The sequence below is a fragment of the Hylobates moloch genome, unplaced genomic scaffold (genome assembly GCF_009828535.3).
Source record: "Hylobates moloch isolate HMO894 unplaced genomic scaffold, HMol_V3 SCAFFOLD_21, whole genome shotgun sequence".
NCBI classification, from domain to species: Eukaryota; Metazoa; Chordata; class Mammalia; order Primates; family Hylobatidae; genus Hylobates; species Hylobates moloch.
The window spans coordinates 223,546-246,663 of record NW_026652296.1 but is presented as its reverse complement, the minus strand read 5'-3'; the positions used below and the strand labels follow the sequence as shown (position 1 = coordinate 246,663).

At 59.1% G+C, this 23,118-nt stretch overlaps 2 protein-coding genes across 6 annotated transcripts in view; both read left to right on the top strand.

Annotated features, from left to right (window-relative positions):
- Positions 1 to 9,068, top strand: part of PRPF6 (pre-mRNA processing factor 6) — a 48,943-nt gene extending 39,875 nt beyond the window's left edge. Inside the window, exons 14-21 of the mRNA XM_032142921.2 lie at positions 580 to 718; positions 1,962 to 2,081; positions 2,978 to 3,154; positions 3,598 to 3,731; positions 4,460 to 4,551; positions 5,634 to 5,748; positions 7,887 to 8,013; positions 8,809 to 9,068. Of these exons, the coding sequence (XP_031998812.1) occupies positions 580 to 718; positions 1,962 to 2,081; positions 2,978 to 3,154; positions 3,598 to 3,731; positions 4,460 to 4,551; positions 5,634 to 5,748; positions 7,887 to 8,013; positions 8,809 to 8,961 (1,057 nt within the window). The 3' untranslated portion in view covers positions 8,962 to 9,068. The remainder of the gene's footprint in view (positions 1 to 579; positions 719 to 1,961; positions 2,082 to 2,977; positions 3,155 to 3,597; positions 3,732 to 4,459; positions 4,552 to 5,633; positions 5,749 to 7,886; positions 8,014 to 8,808) is intronic.
- Positions 9,069 to 9,165: 97 nt separating this feature from the next.
- CUNH20orf204 (chromosome unknown C20orf204 homolog) lies at positions 9,166 to 14,790 on the top strand. Of its 5 annotated transcripts, XM_058433243.1 has the most exons (7): positions 9,881 to 9,899; positions 10,451 to 10,748; positions 11,261 to 11,409; positions 11,924 to 12,113; positions 13,699 to 13,974; positions 14,066 to 14,218; positions 14,397 to 14,667. In XM_058433243.1, exons 2-7 carry the CDS (start codon positions 10,596 to 10,598, stop codon positions 14,532 to 14,534), a joined length of 1,059 nt encoding a protein of 352 aa, XP_058289226.1. In that variant the 5' UTR covers positions 9,881 to 9,899; positions 10,451 to 10,595; the 3' UTR covers positions 14,535 to 14,667. The 5 variants fall into 5 exon arrangements, with proteins under 5 accessions (XP_031998813.1, XP_058289224.1, XP_058289225.1 ...); XM_032142922.2 differs by having other exon boundaries at positions 9,166 to 10,748; positions 14,397 to 14,790; XM_058433241.1 differs by having other exon boundaries at positions 9,166 to 10,852.
- Positions 14,791 to 23,118: the final 8,328 nt, after the last annotated feature.

Genomic DNA, 23,118 nt, shown 5'->3' with positions numbered 1-23,118 from the left:
GTGTGTGGTCACTTTGTCTTGCTGTCGCACTCACTGAGGCCCAAAGGGGTCATTGATGTGACTGAGGGTGGTGGGCCACGTGAGAGTCCAGGAGCGTCAGACTTGATGCCCAAGGCTGGCAGTTTTGCCCAATAGTGACCTGAAAACACTTTCTTCCTATGAGATAATTCTTTTGGATGCCAGGAGAGTCAACCTGGGATCATAATCTTTATCAGTGGGTCCAGGGTGTGCTTGTGCTCTGTGGTTCAAGATGAAAAGGCCTCCCCTGTCACAGACTGAAGTTACTGCTGCTTCCAGGACACACGGCTGTAAAAGGCTCTCTTGTGAAGTTCGTCTCTCCAGCTCTGCTATTTAAACAATACATTGCTTTGTAGAACCCTCTTCAGTAGTTGATTTTAGAACCTTTATGGAGAGGAAAGATTTCCCCACACTCTCCCCATCGTAAAATCTGGTCAATCATTTATAGCATCGAACTTTGGAGCAGTAACTGTCTTTCTGGCGCGCCCACGCCATGGCTGAGTGTGGTGTGTGTTCTGGTTTATGGCCCTGACTCTGGTGACCGTGGCCTCTATCTTGCAGGGAGTCCCTGGAAGCACTCCTGCAGAGGGCTGTGGCCCACTGCCCCAAAGCGGAGGTGCTGTGGCTCATGGGCGCCAAGTCCAAGTGGCTGGCAGGGGATGTGCCCGCAGCAAGGAGCATCCTGGCCCTGGCCTTCCAGGTGGGTGAGGGTCGCCTGTGCGATGAGGGGCCTGTGCACACAGGACCTGACGTGGGGCCTGACTGGGGCCTGAAAATCTCCCACATACAACGTGGCACGTGTTGTGGTTGGGGTGCACTGGAGTCCAGGGGCTGCTCCACAGGAGCAGGGGCCGTGAAGGGGCCTGAGAGCAGGACAGCAGCCCACCTGGCAGATCCTTCCCTCTCGGTCCCCCCACTCACTGTGACCACGGGTAAATGTTTCAGAACATGGAGCACGGGGTCACACGGGCTGAGAGCGCCCTTATGTGAATGGACGCATTCAGACAGCCTCACTGAGCCAGGCCTGAGGGTGCCTGGTTGTCATGAGGGGTGCGTGTGTGTTTTTTTTAAGTACCTTGTCTTTATTTTCACATATAACATCCTAATACTTTATGACACACTTTTTAATAAGCTATAGAATGCTATATAAAAGTCTGTTACTGTAGCTCAGGCTATCATAGAGTGTGCCCTTCTTTGAGCAAATACCATGAGAGGGGACTGGCCTGGGTTTAACCTTTTGCTCTCAGCTGCCTGTTTGAGATGGCATCACTCCTGTGAGTAACTGCAGCGTCCCCTCCACCTGCCCGCTCTCTGCTTGTCAGGTGGCTTTCCTTCCACTCGCTCTCTTAGGCGGCTGTGCTGATTAGGATGCGTTCAGACAGCCCTGGGCACCAGCCCTGGGGAGGCTTTGAGGGCAGAGCCTGCGTGTCCACTGGGCTCTGGGCTGTGTGAGCCTCCTTGGCATGTAGACACCTTCTCCACATGCCAGTGGCACCCTGGGAGTCCTCTCTCCTGCCCATGTGGGCTCATGAGGACAGGACAGCTGGCTTCCTTTCATCAAGCTCAAGGGAAAGAGCGAGGTTGCGTGTGGTGAGTCTGCCAGTATAGGATGTGAGCGACCCATTCAGGGGCTTTGAGAGGGTGTGGGTGGATCCTGGATATGATGGCCCTGCACCCACCCCCATTATTGCTCGAGTGTTTTGGCGGCCTGCTCGCTGTCCTCACTGTACCAGAGTGAACATGGGCCTGTGTGTTTCCAGGTGAGTCCGGATTCTTGCACTGGAGTCTGCTCTGTCATCTCCCTGGGAAGGGCTTGGACCAGACTAATCCTGCAGCAGAGCAAGGCCTGGCTCGGTTCCTGCCTGCCTGCTTTTGATTAAGTGTGATCAGGCGCTGGTCCCTGTGTTCTGACCCCTCTTGACGCTGCTGTACTTGCCCTCCAGGCCAACCCCAACAGTGAGGAGATATGGCTGGCAGCCGTGAAGCTGGAGTCCGAGAATGATGAGTACGAGCGGGCCCGGAGGCTGCTGGCCAAGGCGCGGAGCAGTGCCCCCACCGCCCGGGTATGCAGTGACAGGCAGGGCTGGGCCATCTGGGCTGCATGGTGTGCACACGCGGGCCCCACGCCTGGCTCGGGTGGTGATGGGAGTGAGATGACGGCAGGCGGATGAGACCACAGCACACTCATCTTTGTGATGTGACTTTAAAACATTCATATGGCTGGGCTTGGTGGCTTATGCCTGTAATCTCAACACTTTGGGAGGCCAAGGCGGACGGATCACCTGAGGGTGGGAGCTTGAGACCAGCTCGACCAACATGGAGAAACCCTGTCTCTACTAAAAATACAAAATTAGCCGGGCGTGGTGGTGCATGCCTGTAATCCCAGCTACTTGGGAGGCTGAGGCAGGAGAATCGCTTGAACCCGGGGGCAGAGTTTGCGGTGAGCCGAGATCACCATTACGCTCCAGCCTGGGCAGCAAGAGGGAAACTGTCTCAACAACAACAACAACAACAACAAAGTTCATACGGCTGGGTGCGGTGGCTCACACCTGTAATCCCAGCACTTTGGGAGGCCAAGGCAGGTAGATCACGAGATCAGGAGTTCGACACCAGCCTGACCAACTCTGCTAAAAATACAAAATTAGATGGGTGTGGTGGCGGGCGCCTGTAGTTCCAGCTACTTGGGAGGCTGAGGCAGGAGAACTGCTTGAACCTGGGAGGCGGAGCTTGCAGTGAGCCGAGATTGCGCCACTACACTCCAGCCTGGGTGACAGAGCGAGACTCTATCTCAAAAAAACAAAACATATATTTATCCCCACCTTTTGTGTACACAAACGGGCTATGAAAAGCTTACAGAAGTACACACAATACTGCAGGTAACAGTGTTAAGGATGAGCGTACCATGAAGTACGTACCCTGGAGCCGATGCCCTGCATGACAGTGCATGTCTGCCCCACAGGTGTTCATGAAGTCTGTGAAGCTGGAGTGGGTGCAAGACAACATCAGGGCAGCCCAGGATCTGTGCGAGGAGGCCCTGCGGCACTATGAGGACTTCCCCAAGCTGTGGATGATGAAGGGGCAGATCGAGGAGCAGAAGGAGATGATGGAGAGGGCGCGGGAAGCCTATAACCAGGGGGTACGTCTCTGCCTGCACCCTGGGGCTGCAGCTGACCCGGCATTCACAAAACTCAGCCCCCTGGTGCAGGGTCGTTGCCCTTCACCTCTGAGGAGATGTGGAGGGCTGGGGTTACAGCTGATGCAGCTGCAGACTCAGGACCCAAACCCTGGTCCCCTAACTGAGTTCTGTGCTTTTCCTTATATGAAGCTGCACACACTGCTCAGAAGTGCAGAGTGTGGCACACCTAAAGTAAAGGCAGGTGCATACAGACCTGTGTACATAGGTCCACAGCACCACCGCACACCTGTAAACCCACAAATGCAGAGTGTGAGGGGTGTTTTTCCATGGACATGGCAGCCCTGAGGCACTCGCTCACCCACTGCAGATGAGAAGCTGGGCATGGCTGTGTCCCAGTTCTTCATAGACACCACCTGAGCTGCTCTCTTACTTATTGGTTGCAGTTGAAGAAGTGTCCCCACTCCACACCCCTGTGGCTTTTGCTCTCTCGGCTGGAGGAGAAGATTGGGCAGCTTACTCGGGCACGGGCCATTTTGGAAAAGTCTCGTCTGAAGAACCCAAAGAACCCTGGGCTGTGGTGAGTCCTGGTGGGGGCAGCCCGGCCTCTGGGCACAGCTTTCCCATCAGGTGGGCCGCCCTCACGCAGCTGCTTGTGTGGAGTCACTTGTGCTTCCAGGCTCAGGGGCTTGGGGGGCGGTAGGTGCTGGCCATGAGAAGTCACGGTCCCTGCCTTGGGAGAGTTCGATGCTGTGACAGGCTGTGGACGGTTTGATGCAGTTTAATTTGTGTTCTGATGGAGGGTGCCTGGGAGAGGGAGGGGTTAATGATGGCTGGGATGAGGGAAGGATGGACCCCGGAGAGCCAGCTCCACAGAGCAGGTGGTGTGGAGGGCCCTGGAGGTGGGCAGGAGTCTGCTAGGTGCAGGCTGTGTTCATGGAGGTGCTGCGTCCAGCTCAGGATGACAGGGCTGCAGCACTGCGTGGGCACTGCAGCAGACAGGCAGCTCCTGGGTGCCTTGTGCGGCCCTGGCCCTCCCAGGCTGGTCTTGCTTGTTCTGGATGCCCTCACCTGCATCTGGACAGCATCAGGATCTGAGGTCTTGCCTTGGGGCGGTTGCCAGTGGGGCTGGCAGGGATGTGGGCACCAGTGCCTTGCTTCTGTGGTGGATGAGCTCTGCTGTGCAGGGAATGGAGTTTTTGCTGCTGTGACTGTGTGGAGAGCCCTTCAGACAAGGCTTCCCAGAAGCTACCAGAATATGTGCTGTTGGTAGACGGCTGTGGGACCTCCTCCAACCTGTCTCCTCAGGTTGGAGTCCGTGCGGCTGGAGTACCGTGCAGGGCTGAAGAACATCGCAAATACGCTCATGGCCAAGGCGCTGCAGGAGTGCCCTAACTCCGGTAAGGGGGTGCCCTGACTCCGGACTCCAGTAAGGGGGTGCCCTGACTCCGGTAAGGGGGTGCTTCCTGGCTTCCCAGCCTCAGCAGGGCTGGCGCTTCCTGAGGGAGTGGGGGCTCAGGCTTCAGAGGGACTTTATTAAAATGTGTTGTTTGTGTGAATCAGTCAAAAGTTTCAGCTATACTTGGCCATTAAGACATTTTAATGAAATTCTTGGCCTCAAAATGGGAGAATTTGATTTCATGTTCTGAAGTGTTATCATTTCTTTTTCTTTTAAAATTTAAAAGAAATTGGCCAGGTGTAGTGGCTCATGCCTGTAATCTCAGCACTTTGAGAGACTGAGGCAGGAGGATCACTTGAGTCCAGGAGTCCATCGCTTGAGACCAGCCTGGGCAACATGGTGAAACCCTGTCTCTACAAAAAATACAAAAATTAGCCAGGCACAGTGGCATGTGCCTGTGGTCCCAGCTACTTGGGAGACTGAGGCACGAGAATCACTTGAACCTGGGAAACAGAGGTTGCGGTGAGCCAAGATCACGCCACTGCCCTCCAGCCTGGGCAACAGGAGTGAAACCCTGTCTCAAAAAATAAATAAATAGGTCAAGAGGGGTGGCTCACGCCTGTAATCCCAGCACTTTGGGAGGCCGAGGTGGGCGGATCACCTGAGGTCAGGAGTTCGAGACCAGCCTGGCCAACATGGTGAAACCTCGTCTCTACTAAAATACAAAAATGAGCTGGGTATGGTGGCGTGCGCCTGTAATCCCAGCTACTCGGGAGGCTGAGGCAGGAGAATTGCTTGAGCCCGGGAGTGGGAGGTTGCAGTGAGCCGAGATTGCACCATTGCACTCCAGCCTGAACGACAGAGTGAGACTCTGCAGCGTGTCTCCTCTGTGCCCTCAGGGCTGCCATGGTTTTGGGTGGGCCAGAGCGCTCATCCTTTGTGGTTCTCCTTGCACAAGTTCTGCGAGCCGTGTGTGGGAGGCCCCTGTCATGGTCTGAGGACGTCCCGGGTTACAATCTGTAGGCACCTTTCCAGAACCGGAGGCTGGAGTGCAGGTCTTTGTTCTTTGTTTCTGAATTGCAGGTATCCTGTGGTCTGAGGCCATCTTCCTCGAGGCGAGGCCCCAGAGGAGGACCAAGAGCGTGGATGCCCTGAAGAAGTGTGAGCATGACCCCCACGTGCTCCTGGCCGTGGCCAAGTGAGTGGGGCCCCCACAGGATTGCTGAACCTCGGAGTCCTAATGGGCTCTTTTTCCAGAGTCTGTCTGCCTCTCCCTGGTCATTGTAAAGATGCCCAGCAGCAGGGTGGGCTCCGCAATCCTTGGCTGCCATCGCTCCTGCTGTGGTCTGGGGCAGGCGCCTCTCCTGGCAGAGACAAACCTGAGGGTGCTGTGGTCAGAGACTCACCGGGGACGCATGTGGTTCACACTGGTGCGCTGGCTGCTGGGTCAGAGACTCACCGGGGACGTGACTCTGGAACCTCGCAGGCAGCAGAGCATGCAGACTCTAGGCACATGTGGGCAAAGGCCTGCCAGGTGTGGGGCACAGCAGGGAGTTCGGGGCCATCCCCGACCCACAGGGTCCCTGTTTCCTTCTAGAAAGAGGATGACAGTCTGAGAAGGAGCTGGGCCTGAGTGTGGGTCAGGAGGCTGGGAAGTGACCATGTGGGGGTGAACGGAGTTGTTGGAGGAACCCTGGGTTCCTGAGGCTGCAGCTCAGGACATGGGCTCACCTGGCAGAGGTGGCGTGTCTGGCCCCAGGAGCTCTCGTGTGCTGGCTTCCCCTCCACCTGCCCCGCCATGGGTCATGCAGAGACAACAGCCTTCCTAGTGCTGGCTCTTGGTTCTCTCCATCCCTTCTCCCCAGCACTGCTGGCAGTGGTGCTTGGTCTCCAGAGGTCTGGGTGCCGCCCCTGCAGGCTTGCCTGTAGGGCACCTCCTCTCCCCTGCCCGCAGGTCCCCGACAGATGAGAGAGGCTCCCCACAGGGAGGCTTGTGTCTGCCTGGTGCTCCCTTGGTCCTGCCCTGTGCGTCCACCTCCCAGAGTGACTTCTGGATGGCACTCTGATAGTGCAGCCATAAAACCTTATAAAAGGCTTTGCTAAAGTAAATAAGTCACTCCTTGCTATTCCCAAGCCAGTGTTTTGTGTGTCTGCTATCTGGGTTTGTGCTCTTTAAATCACAGTTTATCTAACACCAGGCAATTAAGAATACCACAAGGCTTAAAAAACAATCAGGTTATCAGAGTGTGAAATTATTCCGTTTGGCAACTGAGACGAACCCGAACAGCTGCCTGGAGTGGAGGATTCCTTGTGTTGTCTCTTGACTGTGGTGCCTCTGGCTCCAGGGGGAGGTGACCCTGAGGAGAGGGTGGCAGCAACGCAGAGTCCCAGGCCTGCCAGCATGCTCAGCAGCCAGCGCCCGCCATCCTTTCTCCAGCAGTGGGTGGGGGTGCCATGCACACCCTCACCTGGCCCCTAACAGTCAGCGTGGACCTCTTCAGGCCTGGTTTTCAGGTGTCTGTGTGTCTGGCAGGCACGGTGGTGTGACTCCTGTGGCCTGAGGGCTGTGGGCTGCAGGCCTAGGCCCTGGTGCTGCCCGGAGCCCACCTTCTCAGTGTTCACTGGGGTTGCTGCTGGAGGCCGGGTGGGGCAGGATGATCCCAGCAGGTGTCTCATTGAGGAGCAGAAACTGCATAACTTTCCCTCATCAAAGTTGCAACTTAATTTCGTGTCGGGTTTAGTTTCATCTCCTTGTATCTGACCTTAATTTTACGGAGTTGGAAGATCTTTCCCTGCGTGTGAACTTTTTAAGAAACAATTTGGGACAGGTGCGGTGGCTCATGCCTATAATACCAGCACTGGGAGGCTGAGGCAGGTGGATCACGAGGTCAGGAGTTTGAGACCACCCTGACCAACACAGTGAAACCCCGTCCCTACTAAAAATACAAAAATTAGCCAAGCGTGGTGGCGCTTGCCTGTAATCCCAGCTACTTAGGAGGCTGAGGCAGGAGAATGCCGTGAACCCGGGAGGTGGAGCTCGCAGTGAGCCGAAATCACACCACTGCACTCCAGCCTGGGCGACAGAGCAAGACTCCGTCTCAAAGAAAAAAAAAAAAAAAAGAAGAAACAATTTGGTTAGACCCGAGAAGAGCAGCTTCAAGTTAATGATCTGGGGTAATTTCTGGATGAGCCCAGGCCCTGCTCCTCGGGCCTTCTTGAAGGGAGCACCAGGGCTGTGGGTCAGGGATGAAGCTGATGGCCCTGAAGCCGTTCCCTTGCCCCAGAACACCGTCCTGCAGCCACTCACTCTGGGTTCACGTCCTTCTTCCGGAACAGGCTGTTTTGGAGTCAGCGGAAGATCACCAAGGCCAGGGAGTGGTTCCACCGTACTGTGAAGATTGACTCGGACCTGGGGGATGCCTGGGCCTTCTTCTACAAGTTTGAGCTGCAGCATGGCACTGAGGTGAGGCCCCTCGACAGACCGCTGCTCAGTGCCTTCTGGGACTGTGGCGCGGAGTTCCGCCAGCCCTGGGGGCTCTAGGAGGTGGCCACGGCCAGCGTGACTATGCCTGGGGTCGGGAGGATGGACCGGGGGTGTGGGGCACGGAATCCTCGACACCTCCCCACAAGGCAGTCTCTTCCTCCACATCCGTTTTCTGCTTATAGCCTCACAGCTCCACACCCTGGAATTGGGGCGCCCTGTCCATTAGAGTGGCCTATCTGCTGGCGTATTTTAATGAGTTATTTGCTGGCTGGGGCCTGGGCTCACTTTAGGAATGGGAATGGAGTTGGCCTTTTTCTTGGGCCTGAGCCTGGATGTGGCTTTCTAGGAGAGCCTGGACCACAGCCCCTCTGCTCCCACCCGCCCCCCTAGAGCCAGGCATTGTCAGAGCTGTGCTGGAGGCAGTCAGGCTGTCCTGGTCCTCCCTGGAAAGTGTTGCCAGCCCATGTGAACCCTAACTCCTTGTTTGGAGAAGGCAGATGTGAGCACTCGTGTGAGGCACAGACATGGGGAGCCTGGCTCAGTTCCTCATCTGTGTGCTGAGGCTGGTGGGGTCCATGCTCCTCAGGAGGTGGGGCTCCTTTGAGGAACACACCTGAAAGAGCCTTGCCTTCTGGTGCAGGGCCTGTGCTCTCTCGCCCACCAGTTGGGGTTGGTGCTGCCAGAGCCAGGTCTGCAGGGGGCAGGCGAGAAGCAGGCGAGGTCCGGGGAGTAGCATGGAGGACCCCTGCCTGACGTGCCCTGTGGTCCCCCCAGGAGCAGCAGGAGGAGGTGAGGAAGCGCTGTGAGAGTGCAGAGCCTCGGCATGGGGAGCTGTGGTGCGCCGTGTCCAAGGACATTGCCAACTGGCAGAAGAAGATCGGGGACATCCTTAGGCTGGTGGCCGGCCGCATCAAGAACACCTTCTGATTGACCAGTCGCCGTGGCCGGTCTCCGTGGGGCAGGGCTGGGCCGCATGTGGAAGGGCTCTGAGCTGTGTCCTCCTTCATTAAAAGTTTTTATGTCTCGTGTCAGAACAGGCAGCCTGCTGGTTTTCTCTGGGGCCCTTCCCTGGCTCCTGCTTCTGCTGCCCCAGTCTGGCCTGTCCTGGCCTGTCCCACGCTGTCCTGGGGTGGCTGTGATTGCCCTTGCTTGGACAGAAGCCTCTTGCAGACAGCCGGTGTCTCACAGAGGAGGCACTGTGGAGGTGCCCTGGTTCCCCAAGACTGTGGAGAAGATGGTGGGGGTGCAGATGTTCTGGCCAAAAGCCCTGTGTGAGGACAGCTGGAGACAGTGGGGACTGAGCTGCATGCGGGACACAGGTGCTTGCAGGAGCCTGGCAGCTGCCTGCAAGGGTCTTGGTCAGGGGACAGCTGGGGCCTCCCTGGGGTCTGAGTGCGAACAGGAGAACTCAGCTCTGCTCAAGGCCTCTCCACACAGCCTCCTGGGCTCCTCAGGCAGGTGCCGAGTGACAGTGTCACCAGTAAGAGGTGTTCTTTGTTTTGGAGGTGAGTTTATTTATTTATTTTTGAGACAGAGTCTTGCTCTGTCGCCCAGGCTGGAGTGCAGTGGCGCGATCTTGGCTCACTGCAACCTCTGCCTCCTGGGTTCAAGCAATTCTCCTGTCTCAGCCTCCCGAGTAGCTGGGACTACAGGCGCCCACTGCCAAACTCCTGACCTCAGGAGATCCATCTGCCTCAGCTTCCCAAAGTGCTGGGATTGCAGGCGTGAGCCACCGCACCCGGCCGTGAGTTTATTTTTGCTAATTTATCATTCGCAGTTTAACCCTAAAGCCCTTGTAATGGTTCTCATCTCTAGGTTGAACGTTGATCACCTGAGAGACTTGGATTCTCTTCAGCCTTAGCTGTGTAAGGATAAAGGACGTCCTCAGGCCTGGGATCATGTGTGTGCATTCAGTTGGGAGCCAGCTGGCTCTTGTGTAGGCCGGAGCTAGAGACATCTGGCTGGAGGTCATGGCTGGCGCAGAGGGTGTGGGTGGACAGTCGCTCAGGCCTGCGGAGGAGGACGAGGGTGCTGTCATGTGGGCCGAGAAGGCTGCTGGAGAGCAGCTGTCCCTGGATGTTCCTTGTGAGAGGGGAGCCCTGGAGGGTCCCAGCCTGTCTTGTGGTACCAATGGCAGGGCCTGTGGTGGTGGTCAGTCACTGACCCACAGCTCTGCCCACCTGCACATGGGGCCTGTGCTAGGCCTTGTGGTCTGCCTGCCCTGCTCCTGACGAGTGAGAATGGCTGGGGTGGGAGATCCCTGCCTGCACGTGGGGTGGTCCTAGTAGACCAGAATGTGGGTGTGGGTCCCCCTTTCCTGTGGGTCTGGGGACCTTGAGGACATGGTCAATCCCGGGCAAGGGACCTGCCACCCCCGTGTGGGGTCAGGAACTGCTGGTTGGTCTCTGCTCGGCAGGCAACCTGGGGTCCAGCTCAAATTGTTGGAATCTGGAAGTCCTTCCTCTTGCCCTGTCCTGAGGAGCAGCTGCAGGAGCTTCATCAGTGTTTTCACTAAAACTTATGGAGGAGTTTCCTTTGATCTCTCATGGAGAGATGGAAGCATGAGGGAGCCTTCAAAATTTATTCTGAAGATGAAGAGAGTCCTGCAGCTTTTTGGAGTTTGTAAAGTCAGCCCAGCCCTGTACAGATGTGGAAACCGAGGCCTAGGAAGGAAGCACTTCTCTGACTTCAGAGCTGAACATGGCCAGTGCTTGGTGGGCATTGAGGGGTCACACAGAAAAGAATGTGTCACGCCATGTGCAGGGGAGACTTCCTGCAGGGCCCTTGGAAAGTTCCAGAGCCCTTACATTGTCCATGTGTGAGTGTCTCTTTCTTGCCTGTGTGGGGTTTTCTCAGATGCTTTGAGTTGGCCAAACCACAGTTGTGCACCACTTGACGGTAGGGATACGTTCTGAGAAACACCTCGTTAGGCGATATTGTCTTGCAAATGTTAAAGGGTGCATTTACACAAGGCTGGCAGGCAAGGCCTCCTGCACCCGCAGGCTGTGTGCCCTGGTGCCAGAGCCTGGGGCTCCTGGGCTGCAGACCTGCACAGCCTGTCACAGCATTTAATCACATCCAAACACGGAAAAGGCAAAAACGTAAAGATGCAGTGTTAGAATCCTAGGGGACTCCTGTCACCTGTGTGGTCTGTTCTTGACTATTGTGTGAGTCACTGACTTTTCCCCCTGGGAAACTACCTTGTCTTCAACTGAAATTTTTTCAGCCTGCAAAGATGAGTTGTGCCTCAGAGGTTGCTCTTATTCTGAGGTGTCTCTTCACCACTGCCTGTCAGGCTGCTAACCAGAGTGCCTGCCCCAGACCACAGCAGAAGCGACAGCAGCCAAGGATCGGGGGAGCCCACCCTGCTCCCAGGTATCTTTACGGCAGGCAGCAGAGTGACAGCCTCAGACTTGACCTCCCCAGCCAGAGACCCCTCAGCCCAGGAGGAGTGAGGCCGGGCCAGCGGCGGGGGCCCGGGAAGCCCCATGTCTTGGGACCTGCTGGGGCAGGGCCCCCTGGATGTCAGGCTACAGGTCCGGCAGCTGGGGAGGGGATGAGGGCCTCCCACCAGTTCTGCCCATCAGCCAGATCCCTGGGAGAGGCAGCACTTGCTGGCCACGGTCGGCCCCAGTCTCACCTGGCTCCCCTCCCCCACCAGCTGGGCCCTGTACCGCCCCAGCCCACGCGGCGCCTCACCCCTCCTTGACAGCAGTATCTCTGGGACTGACAAGTTAATCCAAGACCCACAGTAGCCCTGGATCCCCTGGGAGAGGTGGCTGCTCAGCTCCAGGGCCAGGTTAATTGAAGTGATAGGGAGTGGGGAGAGGGAGGGGAGCAGGGCTGGGATTGTGTGGCCTCTCCTTCCCTCTCCTGCTCCCTCCCTCAGCTTGGAGGAGCCAACTTCAAAAGCCTCCGCCTGGCCTGCCCCTCTGCAGTCGTCCAGGCAGCCTGTCCAGGGAAGCGGTTGGCTGGTGTTGGACCTGGTGCGGCAGTGCACACCCCATCCGAGGACCCCAGGATCATGTGTGTGGCCTGCTGGCGGGAGTGAGGGAGGGCAAGACCCTGAAAGGCCCATGGTGAGCAGCTGTGGGCCTCCTCTAGGGAGGGGGCTCACTTGGGTGGAGGGGCTGGGGGTACACACAGCTCAGGAGACACTGCTTGTTGCCCTGAGCCCCACCAGGAAATCTCCGGTCGGCTCTGGTCACTGTGTCACTGTGGGTGGCAGTGGGTGCATGTGCCCTGGCTTCTGGTAGTTGGAGGAAGGGGGCTCCTGGGTGCCGGGCCACCCTGTTCTAAGCTGGGCCGAGGCTTGAGCCCGGAAGTGGTACTAACAGGCCAGGTGGGACTCCCAGGGCAGCCAGTCGGCCCCACCTGGGTGGGACACAGCAGGTGCTGGACATCCTTGCAGCTCCAGCTGGCCTGCTCAGGGGTCAGGCTCTGGTTCTCGCTATGACCTCTGACCTAGAGCAGGCAGAGGGGATGACGTGGCAATTCTGAGCCACCAAGTTGGCTGTGGCATGTGTGGTTGGGGGGTCAGGTTTCAGGAAGGGGCCACAGCAAGCCATCTGCTCTTCAGCCATTGCTGCTTTGTGCTCCGAGCAGGAGCTGCCACCCCCCGCCAGGCCCCCAGCTCTATGCGAGGGTTGGGGTGCTGCTTGGTCAGCCTCCCCTGCCAGGGCTGGGAAGCCGAGTCGAGTCCTGTTATCTTGGTCGGGTTCGCATGATTAATTTCCAGCCCTAGATCTGCTGTCTTGACTCCATCCTGGGGGCCCAGGGGAAGGTTTGGGGCTGGCCCTTTTTGGGCGGCTGGGAACCTGGGGGCCGTCGGCTGTCTCCTTGACGTTTGGGCTTTATCGCTGCGGGAGCAGGCCCTCCACTTTGGGAGGCCTGTGGCACAGGCTGCCTGGAGGGATGGCGTGGGGCGGCTGGTACAGGCAGAGGGGCCTTTTGCAACTGTTGGGGCTGGATGTGGTGGCTCCTTCCTCCTCTGTAGCTTCTGGGAGTCCCCCCAGCTTTCCCCTTCCAATAGGGTGTGGCTTGGAGCTCTGAGCCCCTGCCCCAGTTGGGTTGGGGGTACAAGGAGTCCCCAGTTCCCACGTCTCTGTGAGCTAACCCAGAGGGTGCCAGTGTGGGAGGTGTGGAGTTGAATGGGCATGGCCATGAGTGAGACAGGCTGTAATGGGACAACTTCCTACTGTACCCCCACGAGCCTGCAGACCAGCCCCACTCGAGCTGTGCAGGGCCAGGGGGGCCCTGCTCTGTGCGGTCCTGAGGCTGCTCCACGCCTTGCTGGCCCCACTCCCACATGGACCACAGAGCCAGGCTCTCCTGCCTCTGGGCCTGCCCCCTCTGTCTCCTGCTGGGTTCTTCAGGGCTCAGTGACATCGCCTCCCAGCCCACATCACTCACCCCTTTCACATCTTTGCAGGGAGCATAGCGCTGTCTGGTTTGCAGACCTATCTGTTGTCACTCCTGATTTATCCCGCCAGGCCCGTGCCTACAGCCTTTCTTGATTGGTGACATGTCCATTTCATTCGCTCAGAGACCCCGTGGGGTGGGGCAGGGGGTGGGGCTTCTACGGAAACAAAGTGCAGGTGGGCTGGCTGCCCCCTGTGCTGGGAACACCCCCCAGGCCTAACCCCAACCTGCTGTCTCCTCCAGGTACCCCCCAAGCCTGCACTCTGGGCGCTCCTGCTGGCGCTGCTGGGGACCGCGCCAAGCCGCGCCTATTCCCCGGCCTGCAGCGTCCCCGACGTGCTCCGCCACTACCGCGCCATCATCTTCGAGGATCTGCAGGCCGCTGTGAAGTGGGGCGGGGCGGGGGCCGAAAAGACCAGGCCAGGCTCCAGACACTTTCATTTCATACAGAAAAACCTGACTAGACCCGGGAGCTCGGGACGGCGGGGACGGCCTCGGGCCTCCTGTGGCGCCCAGAAGGTATGGAGGAGGCGCCCCTACCCAAGCTCGCTGGCCTGCTCCTCTCTGTTTCCCCCCACCCCCACCCCGCCTTCCTCCCTTCCCTCCCCAGGAGCACAGTATCCTCCTGTCCATCTCGTCCCTGGGTCGGACCCTGCGCGGGGCGGTGGCCGGGGGCCGCCGCGGGGCCCTGGAGAGAGCTGCTTGGACCGTGGCTGTGCGCACCGAGGCGGTGATGCGGCGCCACTGCAGGACGCTGCGCCAGGTGTGCGTCCCTGAGTGCACCCGGGGCCAGACCTCCCTTAACCCCCGCAGGGCCGCCGCGCTTCCCGGGGCTCCACGGCCCTAGGCTGAGGTCGGGCTGGGCCGCGCCTCCCTTCCCGGGCCTGGCCGGGCCGGGCGCGGGAGCCGTGCGCTTTCGCTGACCGCCCTGTCCCCGACAGCGGAGCCGGCGGCCCAAGATGCGCCCTGCCCGGCGTCGCGGCGGCCGAAGGCAGCTCCTGCTGCGCGCCCTGGACGCCGTCGCCACCTGCTGGGAGAAGCTCTTCGCGCTGCGCGCCCCGGCCTCCAGGGGCTCCTAGCGCGGCCCGTCCTGGCCCTGCCTCCAGCGCCCTGCGCCGGGAGGAGAACCAGCGGGGCCGCGGCAGAGCCTGGAGACGCGCCTCGTTTTGTCGACTTGTTGGTGACCTCGGCCCCTCGCTCGACGCAGCCCGCGCTCCCTGGAGGGCCCAGGACTTGGAGAAGGGAGCGCGCCTGGCCGTCGCTGGGTCTCGGAAGAGGCCCGCCCTCCACGCGCCGAAGGCCTCAATAAACGGAGCTGGCGCTGCGGGTCCGGCACTCCCTTCGCCTGCCTCTCTGTGGGCCTAGGACCGCCCCGGGATCTGCGCTTCAGTGGCGGGGGGCGGTGGAGGGGGAATGCGGGGACCGGCACTTCCTGTGGCACCTGGACGGGGCGGAGCCGCCGCTCCCAGCCTCGGGCAGCAGAGGGCGGGCGCGGGACGCTGGGCGCGCTCCGGCTCCGTCAGCGGCTCCCGGCTGGGCGGAGGGCAGAGCGGGGGACTCCTGGGGCCCCTAAAACGTCACGTATCCGTCCTGCTCCACTTTGGACCGGGGCCGGGGGTGGAAATTGAGGGGAGGGGAAGGCTGGACTTGGTGAATTCGGAGCAAAACAACCGGATAAAGGAAACGGGCCCGAAGGGAAGCGGGAGCTGCGGGCCCTGGCTGTGAGCTTGGCCAGGCTATTTCCTGCTGCCTCTGGAGAGGTGGCCACGGCCCGGGCTCGGAGACTGCCCAGCCCCCTCTGCGGCACTGATCAGGCTGGGGCCTGCTTTCTGGCCCCTGGAACCCTCCATTTGTTGGGGGACTGTCCCCTGGTTCCCCCACCTGATGCGCAGGTCTGGGAGTCTGTCACCCCCCGTCCCTAATCTCGGCCCAAGGAGGAGCAGGGGAGGTAAAGTACCTGACACCTGTTACCCTCCCCTTCCCGGAAAGGCAGCGAGCAGGCTGTGCCTCTGGCATTCTGTGGGATCAGGGGCAGCAGCAGAAGAAAGAAGTAACCTCCCCAGCTGACCCTGGCCCAGCCCCACACTCTGTGTTCATGTATTTAGTCTGTGCAACGGGAGCTACTGTCTCTGTTTTATAGATGGGGAAACTGAAGCACGAGGAGGCTGTGAGACTTGCCCCAAATCACAGCCAGCAGTGTAAGAGCTGGCCTCAGACCTAGGCCCAGGGCACGGGATCTGCCACACGTCCCCTGCCTGGAGCCTGGGGGCCAAGCTTCCTGGACTTCAGAGCCTAGGACTCCCCTGCAGAGTTAGCACTTCTGACAGAGTCCCTGGCCATGCTCTGAGCACAAACACCTAGCAAGCGTTCCCAGCCCTAGTTCTGCATTGCCTGCTCCGTGGGGGCCAGTGGGGGCAAGTGTGGGAGAGATGAGGGGGAGATGCAGGGTGCAGGAGCCCCAGCTGGAGCCAAAGCACTTGAGGGAGGCGCTCAGACTTACCCTGAGGCAGCGGAAGGTCTTTGGTGAAAGAGGGATGTTAGAGTTGGAATCTAGAAAGAGCCCCGTGGCTTGTGTGGAGGGCTGGTGAGGGTGAAGGGGTGGAGAGAGGTCAAGGCTGCCCAGGGTCCTGGCTGCAGTACCTGGGTGGGTCTGTGGGGAGCCTGAACATGGGAAGCACTAAAGGGGGAGTGGGTCTGTTTGAGGGCCCTGAGGGAGCTGGGGAACTGTGGATGTGGCTGGGCTCAGCTGGGCGTGCTGGGGTGTGGAGCATAAGGTATGGACAGCAGAGCATGGCTAGGAGGCAGCTGAGCTGGGGCCTGGAGAAAGAGTCCAGGGTTCTGTGCTGGGCTCAGGGACAGGGTGGGGACAGGCCCTCCATGAAGGCTCCCACTGTCACATTGCCCCCAGGGGCAGCTGACTTCTTGCACTTGGACCTGCCCCAACCCTTGGGCCATGGGGAGGGCACTCCTCTCCTGTCCATGCATGACCTCCTGGGCTGCCCCTTGGCTCCTGCCCACCCACAGTGCTCCCGTTCTGCTCTTCAGAGCAATCAGAGGCTGGGGATGTGGGTGGGCAACAGAAACAGCTCCCTCTACCCTGACGGAGAAAGGTTCCAACAAACCACAGCCTCTTGGGGGCAGGAGGAGGAACAGAGGCCTCAGGATTTTGGGGACACATGTCCGTGCCTAGTCCTGGACCAGGACCACATGGATGGGTGAGAAGTCCTGCGTCCTGGCCCATGGCTCCTCTCCCTCATGCAGAATGGGAGCAGGACGGGCTTTGGGCCTCTGGGAGAAAGTTCACTTGTCCAGGGTGGGGACAGCCCAACCAGACTAGGTCTAGGGGCATGTGTGGAGCTACACGAAGAGGCCCAGAGCTACCGAGAGCCACAGAGACTAGGAGAGAAGCCGCAGGTGCCTGCTCAGACCTGAGAGGCTGAGGTCCTCTTTGGGCTCAGCACTGGGACCGTAGCTCTTCTGTAGCTCCATGAGGACAGAGGCATGTCTCTGTCAGCATGATACACCAGCACCTGGCCCAGGCTAGCACACGAGCTGCTCAACAAATGTTTGTTAGCTGGAACTGACCAGAACCAACCCAGAGATGGAAAGAGACTCACTGGCCCCACGGCTGATAGGGACAGAGCCATTGGCCACAGAACCACTGAGGGCAGATCCCATGGACTGGCCCTGTATGTCCATAGACCGACTGGTGGTGCCTTCCCTGCAGAGGCCCAGGGCAGGTGGCCTGAGCCCGGTTCTTTGTAAAATACTGTTTCTGGGTTGGGGCTGCATACAGTATTGTCCCGTCCCACCCTCATGCCTTCTCAGGGCTTGGCTGCTCCAGGGAGGTGGGGGCTGTGCCAGGGTAACAGATGGGGCCTGCAGGGCACTGGCTGGGGTTGTGCAACTTCCCACAGCCCAGGAGCCAGGCCCCTCCATGTGCCACACTGGGAGGAGGGGGCCAGGCAGGCTTTGAAGGGGGCCTGGGTCCCGAGGCCTCCCCAGACCGGGAGGCTTTGAAAGAACATCTGGAACTCAGGCAATTGGCTAACTAGTCTCTGGATTTGCAAAACCAAAAGTTAATCCTGACTTTGCCTCTTGTGTGTTCCCCACCCCTGCCCCCAAGCTCCTCTCTCTCCCTACCCCACCTCCACCTCTTCAGCGGTGGGGGGGTGCAGCCTCTCATGGTCTCCCAAAGCACCTTCCCCCACCACCGCCACCGGCCCCCACCCCAGCCTGGGAATTTTGCCGAAGCTGACTAGAGGGAGGTGGTGGGAAAGATGGATGTTGTCTGAGTACCTGCCATACCCAGGCCCTGTGAGCAGACAGGACAGACCACCACACCGTGGCTGGAGATGGCTGGGGGGCAGTGTGAGTGGTCCTCGGAGGAAACAGCTGCACCCCGACCTGGGAGGTGCCTGGCCTTGTGTGAGCTCTGAGCCCTGCAGGTGTGCGGGGAGGCCCCCCTGCTCCAGCTGTGGCTGACTCGGAAACAAGTCCCCCCAACTCCAGGAAACACATACTCACTGGTGGGGGGATGCCAGGTGCTGGGGCCCATTGTCTCTGCCAGTGCCTTCAGGACCCTAGGGGAGGCCCAACGACAGCCCCCATCCTGCCCCCTCCCCAGGAAAAAACGCAGCTTGGTAAACACAGAAACAACCATCGCTCCCTCCCCACTCTTCTCCCTCCCCATTAAAATCCGGAAGAGCCAGCGGGAGGTCGCACCTGCTGGGGGAAGTGAGTCCTTGTTTTGGGGGAAATGAGGAGGTCAGGCCTCTGGGGGCAGGGCAGAGCCGCGTGCGCTGGGGCGGTGGGCAGCCCTGGGGCTGGACGCGGGTTCCCGGGTCGCCTTCCGGCCTCGCTCCCGTCGGGAGGTCCCGACACGGGCTTCCTCGCAGCCTCCCCGCCTGGCCTGGCCCGATTTTGACAGCTGCGGTCGGGGGAAGAGGCGGCCAGGGCTCCCCACCAGGTGAGCAGTCCCTGTCTTTGGGCCGCCCCTGGCGCCCCCTGCCCGGCTTGAGGCCAGGGGTCCGGGCTGCGGCCCGAGATAAGCGCCGCGCCCGCCGCCGCTTCCTGCACTTCCAGCGCCGCCACTTCCTGTTTTCTCGCGCTGGCGGGCGGGGTCGTGGGGGACGGGACAGGGGTCGTGGGAGACGGGGTGGGGTCGTGGGAGACGGGGTGGGGTAGTGGGGGTTGGGACAGGTCATGGGGGATGGGACGGGGTCGTGGGGGACGGGACAGGGGTCGTGGGGGACGGGACAGGGGTCGTGGGGGACGCGGCGGGGTCATAGTAGACGGGGCGGGGGTCAGGGGGATGGGACAGGGGTCGTGGGAGAGGGAGCAGGGTCGGGGAGGATGGGGTGGGGTCCCGGGGAACAGGAGTTGCGGGGAGCGGGAGCAGGCGAGAGGAGTCTCAGTAAGAATGAACCTGGCTGGGCACGGTGGCTCACGCCTGTAATCCCAGCACTTTGGGAGGCCAAGGCGGGCAGATCATGAGGTTGGGAGTTCGAGACCAGCCTGGCCAACATGGTGAAACCTCGTCTCTACTTAATAATACAAAAATTAGCCGGGCGTGGTGGTGTGCGCCTGTAGTCCTAGCTCCTAGGGAGGCTGAGGCAGGAGAATCGCTTGAACCCGGGAGGTGGAGGTTGCAGTGAGCCAAGATCACACCACTGCACTCCAGCCTGGGCGACAGGGCGAGACTCCGTCTCAAAAAAAAAAAAAAAAAAAGAACCTAGGTGAGACCCTGCTCCTTCTGCTGGCCTGGAGCTGGCTCCTCGGGCTCCCTACCTGGCCTGGGGCAGAAGTGGTGGATGGGCTGGATGGAGGGTTGAGCCAGTCCCTGTAGGGCCTTAGTTTTGAGGGGGCCTGTTTGGGATTGGAGGTTTGCAGCTCTGGACCCTTCTTTCCAGGCATCTCTTCTAGCATGGGTTCCAGGTATTTAACATATTGTTCAGACTTTGTTATTAGAGATACGCATTTTTGTAATTTTAATAAAAACACATTTACACAAAACATTGTACACAAATGTTCATAGCAACATTATTCATTATCCATTATCATCATCAATAACATCACTTTTCATGATAGCCGAAAAGCAAAAACCATCAGTGTCCATCAGTTGCTGAATAAATAAAATGTGGTATGTTCATACAAGAAGGGGATGTTACTCAGCCACTAAAGGAATGGAACGCTGACAGGCCACAGCATGGGTGAACCTCGAAAGTGTGCAGGGTGAACCAAGCCAGCCAAGCCAGACACGAAAGGCCACATATAGTATATTATCCCACTTACACGAAATGTCCAGGCCAGACGCTGCAAATCCACAGAGACCAAAAGCAGTTTAGTGTTTATCAGGGGCAGGGGGCAGGAAAGAACAGGGAGTAATGGGTTTCTCTTGAGGGTAATGAAAAGCTCTAAAATTAAAGGTGGGTGTGGGGGCGCATGCCTGCAGTTCCAGCAAGACAGGGAGGATCACTTTTCGAGGCTGCAGGCGCTAAGATCATTTCTATGAATAGCCCCTGCACTCCAGCAGCCTGGGCAACATAGCAAGACCCCGTCTCTAAAAAATAAATAAATAAATAAATAAATAAATAAATAAAGGCCAGGTGTGGTAGCTCATGTCTATAACTGCAGCACTTTGGGAGGCCAGGTGTTCAAGACCTGCCTGGGAAACATAGGAGTCTGTACAGCAAACCAACAAGGAGCATAGCTCCGAGGTGGAGCATTTGATTGCAATAGACAGAATGCTCTAAAATAAGACAGTGGAGATGGTTTCCAGCCTTGTGACTACAACAAAACCACTCCATTGTATACTTAAATTTTGCGTAGGTTTTGTAGAACGTAAGTGGAGCGGTTGGGTTTTCTGGGGTGCTTTTCCTGCTGAGAGGTGGGGGCTGAGTGGTGGGGGGCTCAGGTCTTCACATGTGCCCTCCTTGCCTGCCCCAGCAGGACCTTGCTGGGGTCAAGTGTGCTCTTCGTCTGGTGTGTGGCTGGGTGTGTGTGTGTGTCTGTGTGGTGTTCCCAAGAGTGTGCAAAGTGTTGACTGTATCTGCTGGGAGAGGAGTGCACCATAGCCGCTCTCAGCCCCCATTTTCTCTGACTCTGCCCCTGGGCTGCCTGCTGGGGAGAGTTCAACACCTCACTCAGCTCACTCTAGGGACAAGCTGGGTCCTGGGCATGGGAGATGGGAGGGGAGCTGTGGCCAGTGCCAGGCAGGGCTGCTGGAACTTCTCGCCAGGAGCTAAGGCCTGACTCAGCTGGAGGAGGGTGGAGACTCCCTTGGAGCCTCAGGGAAGAAGGCAGACAAGGCCAGGAGCGGGAGGGGTGTGCAGCTGGTGCCAGGGCTGGAGTACCCAGGCCCTGGGGCGGTGGTCCCGCCTAGGAGGGCTGTTCAGCCTTCGATAGGTAGACGGGAGATCCCTGGGCCGGGCCCTGGGAGAGGCCCTGTAAGGAGACCCCACCCACCGCTGCCAAGGAGCCCTATTGGAACCAGGTGCCCTCAGTGGAAGCCTCTTTCATGTCCCCTTCTGATCCTTCTCCTGGGCATGTCCAGCCTCTGGGCTGGGACTTGCTTCAGCTCGGGCCCCTCACTATCCCCCAACCCTGGCACTTGGGGGAGGGACTTCTCACAGGTACCCACTCTGTCCCCTCCTCGCACAGACCATGGGGCTGTGTTGCCACCCAAGGTATCTTCCAAGCTCTCCACCCCATTGGCCTAGAGGGGGTGCAGTGGGGGTGAGGAGTCCAGAATAGGGGATGCGTGCTGGCCATGAGACTGCCACTGTGGCCTCCACCAGGCTGTCTGTTTCTGTCTGTGGGAGTGGCCGGGGAGATGCCCAGCCCAAACAGGGAGGTACTGGAGGCCGGGGGCAGGGGCTGTTCACATGAATTTAGGCAGCAGGACAGGCTGGGTCTGTTGTCTCTCTCCTGCCCTGATTGGGGGTTGGGGGAGGGGCGGGTGGTCTCATGCCTGGGTCAGCCACTTGCAGACTCTGGCTGCTGGGTCACCCTCTGGCTGAGGTCCCCATGGAAGGGGGTGCATCTTGGGCCTGCTGACCCCAGGGCTCCAGGGGGTGGGCAGAGCAGGAGTTGGTGGCCATGAGAGCTGGGTGTGGCTAGCACTCTCACCGGTGTGAGCATTTATCTCTTTTTTTTTTGAGACGGAGTCTCACTCTGTCGCCCAGGCTGGAGTGCAGTGCCGCGATCTCGGCTCACTGCAAGCTCCGCCTCCCGGGTTCACGCCATTCTCCTGCCTCAGCCTCTCCGAGTAGCTGGGACTACAGGCGCCCGCCACCACGCCCGGCTAATTTTGTGTATTTTTAGTAGAGACGGGGTTTCACCGTGGTATCGATCTCCTGACCTCATGATCTGCCCACCTCGGCCTCCCAAAGTGCTGGGATTACAAGCGTGAGCCACCACGCCCGGCCCGGTGTGAGCATTTATCTCATGGTATGATCCCAGGAAGAGTCCACGTTGGTGCCTCAGAGACCCCCCTCCCCCCCACCAAAAGACAGATGTGGCTTGTGTCCCTTTGGGTCTCACCGTCTCTGCCTTCCTGCTGTGTGCTGGCAGACAGTGCTTGGAAGACATGGGCGATGACCTGGGGGTCCTGTGGGTTGTGTCTGTGCCTGCCTGGTGCATCTCTCTCTGTCTCTGAGCCTGTCTCCTGCCCTCTTCAGCGTGTCTGTTTCTGTCTCCTCTGCGTGTCTCTCTCTGTCCCTTTATCTTTGAGTTCTGTGTGCTCTGCTGCCAATGGGGTGGGGAAGGGGCCCCAGGTGCAGCCCCTACTGGGGGCCCATCTGAGGGGTGGTACTCATGCTGATTAACATAGAGGTGACATGCCCTGCTCGAGGGGGAGGGTACCTGTAAAATAGCCCCATCCCACCCCCTCCACACACACACTCAGGCAGCAGGCACATGTCCATCCCGCCCAGGCTTGCTGCACATCCACGTGCCACACACACGCTGTCACCTGCATGAAGGGCCACACTGGGAGTCTCATTCCCACACATGCAGAACCACACAGACACACTGTCAGAGGTGTGTGCTCCCCCGTACCTGGGAGGCTGAGCCGTGAGTGAGTTTCCACACCAGGGCGGTCAAGGTTCAGCTCTCCCCACCAACTCCCCACCTATGCAGAGGGGGTGCTGGGGCAGGATATGCCCTTCCCCCAGGAGGGAGGTGCATGCCCCTCCTCTTGGCTTATACCTGCCAGGCCCTAGGGAGTGTGTCTGTGTCTGGGTGTTCACTTCTGGGGGTGATTACTCCAACCTTCCCTGAACACGTGGGTTCGAGGTCGAGAGGACCAAGAGGTCAGCATGGAAAGACGGTGTCCAGGCCGGGCGCTGGGCTCACGCCTGTAATCCCAGCACTTTGGGAGGCCGAGGCGGGCGGATCACGAGGTCAGGAGATCGAGACCATCTTGGCCAACAGGGTGAAACCCCGTCTCTACTAAAAATACAAGTTAGCCACGCGTGGTGGCGGGCGCCTGTAGTCCCAGCTACTCAGGAGGCTGAGCAGGAGAATGGTGTGAACCCAGGAGGCGGAGCTTGCAATGAGCCGAGATTGCTCCACCGCACTCCAGCCTGGGTGACAGAGCGAGACTCCGTCTCAAAAAAAAAGAAAGAAAAAGAAAGAGGGCGTCCAGTCCTCCTGGGGGCT

What these genes read in the sequence shown, in the direction of transcription:
- CUNH20orf204 (XM_032142922.2), top strand. Translation starts at nt 10,329, where the DNA reads ATGTGGGTGTGGGTCCCCCTTTCCTGTGGGTCTGGGGACCTTGAGGAC. An exon ending in AAGACCCTGAAAGGCCCATG is followed by an intron (nt 12,114 to 13,698) that starts GTGAGCAGCTGT and finishes TGTCTCCTCCAG; the next exon opens with GTACCCCCCAAGCCTGCACT. An exon ending in CCTCCTGTGGCGCCCAGAAG is followed by an intron (nt 13,975 to 14,065) that starts GTATGGAGGAGG and finishes TTCCCTCCCCAG; the next exon opens with GAGCACAGTATCCTCCTGTC.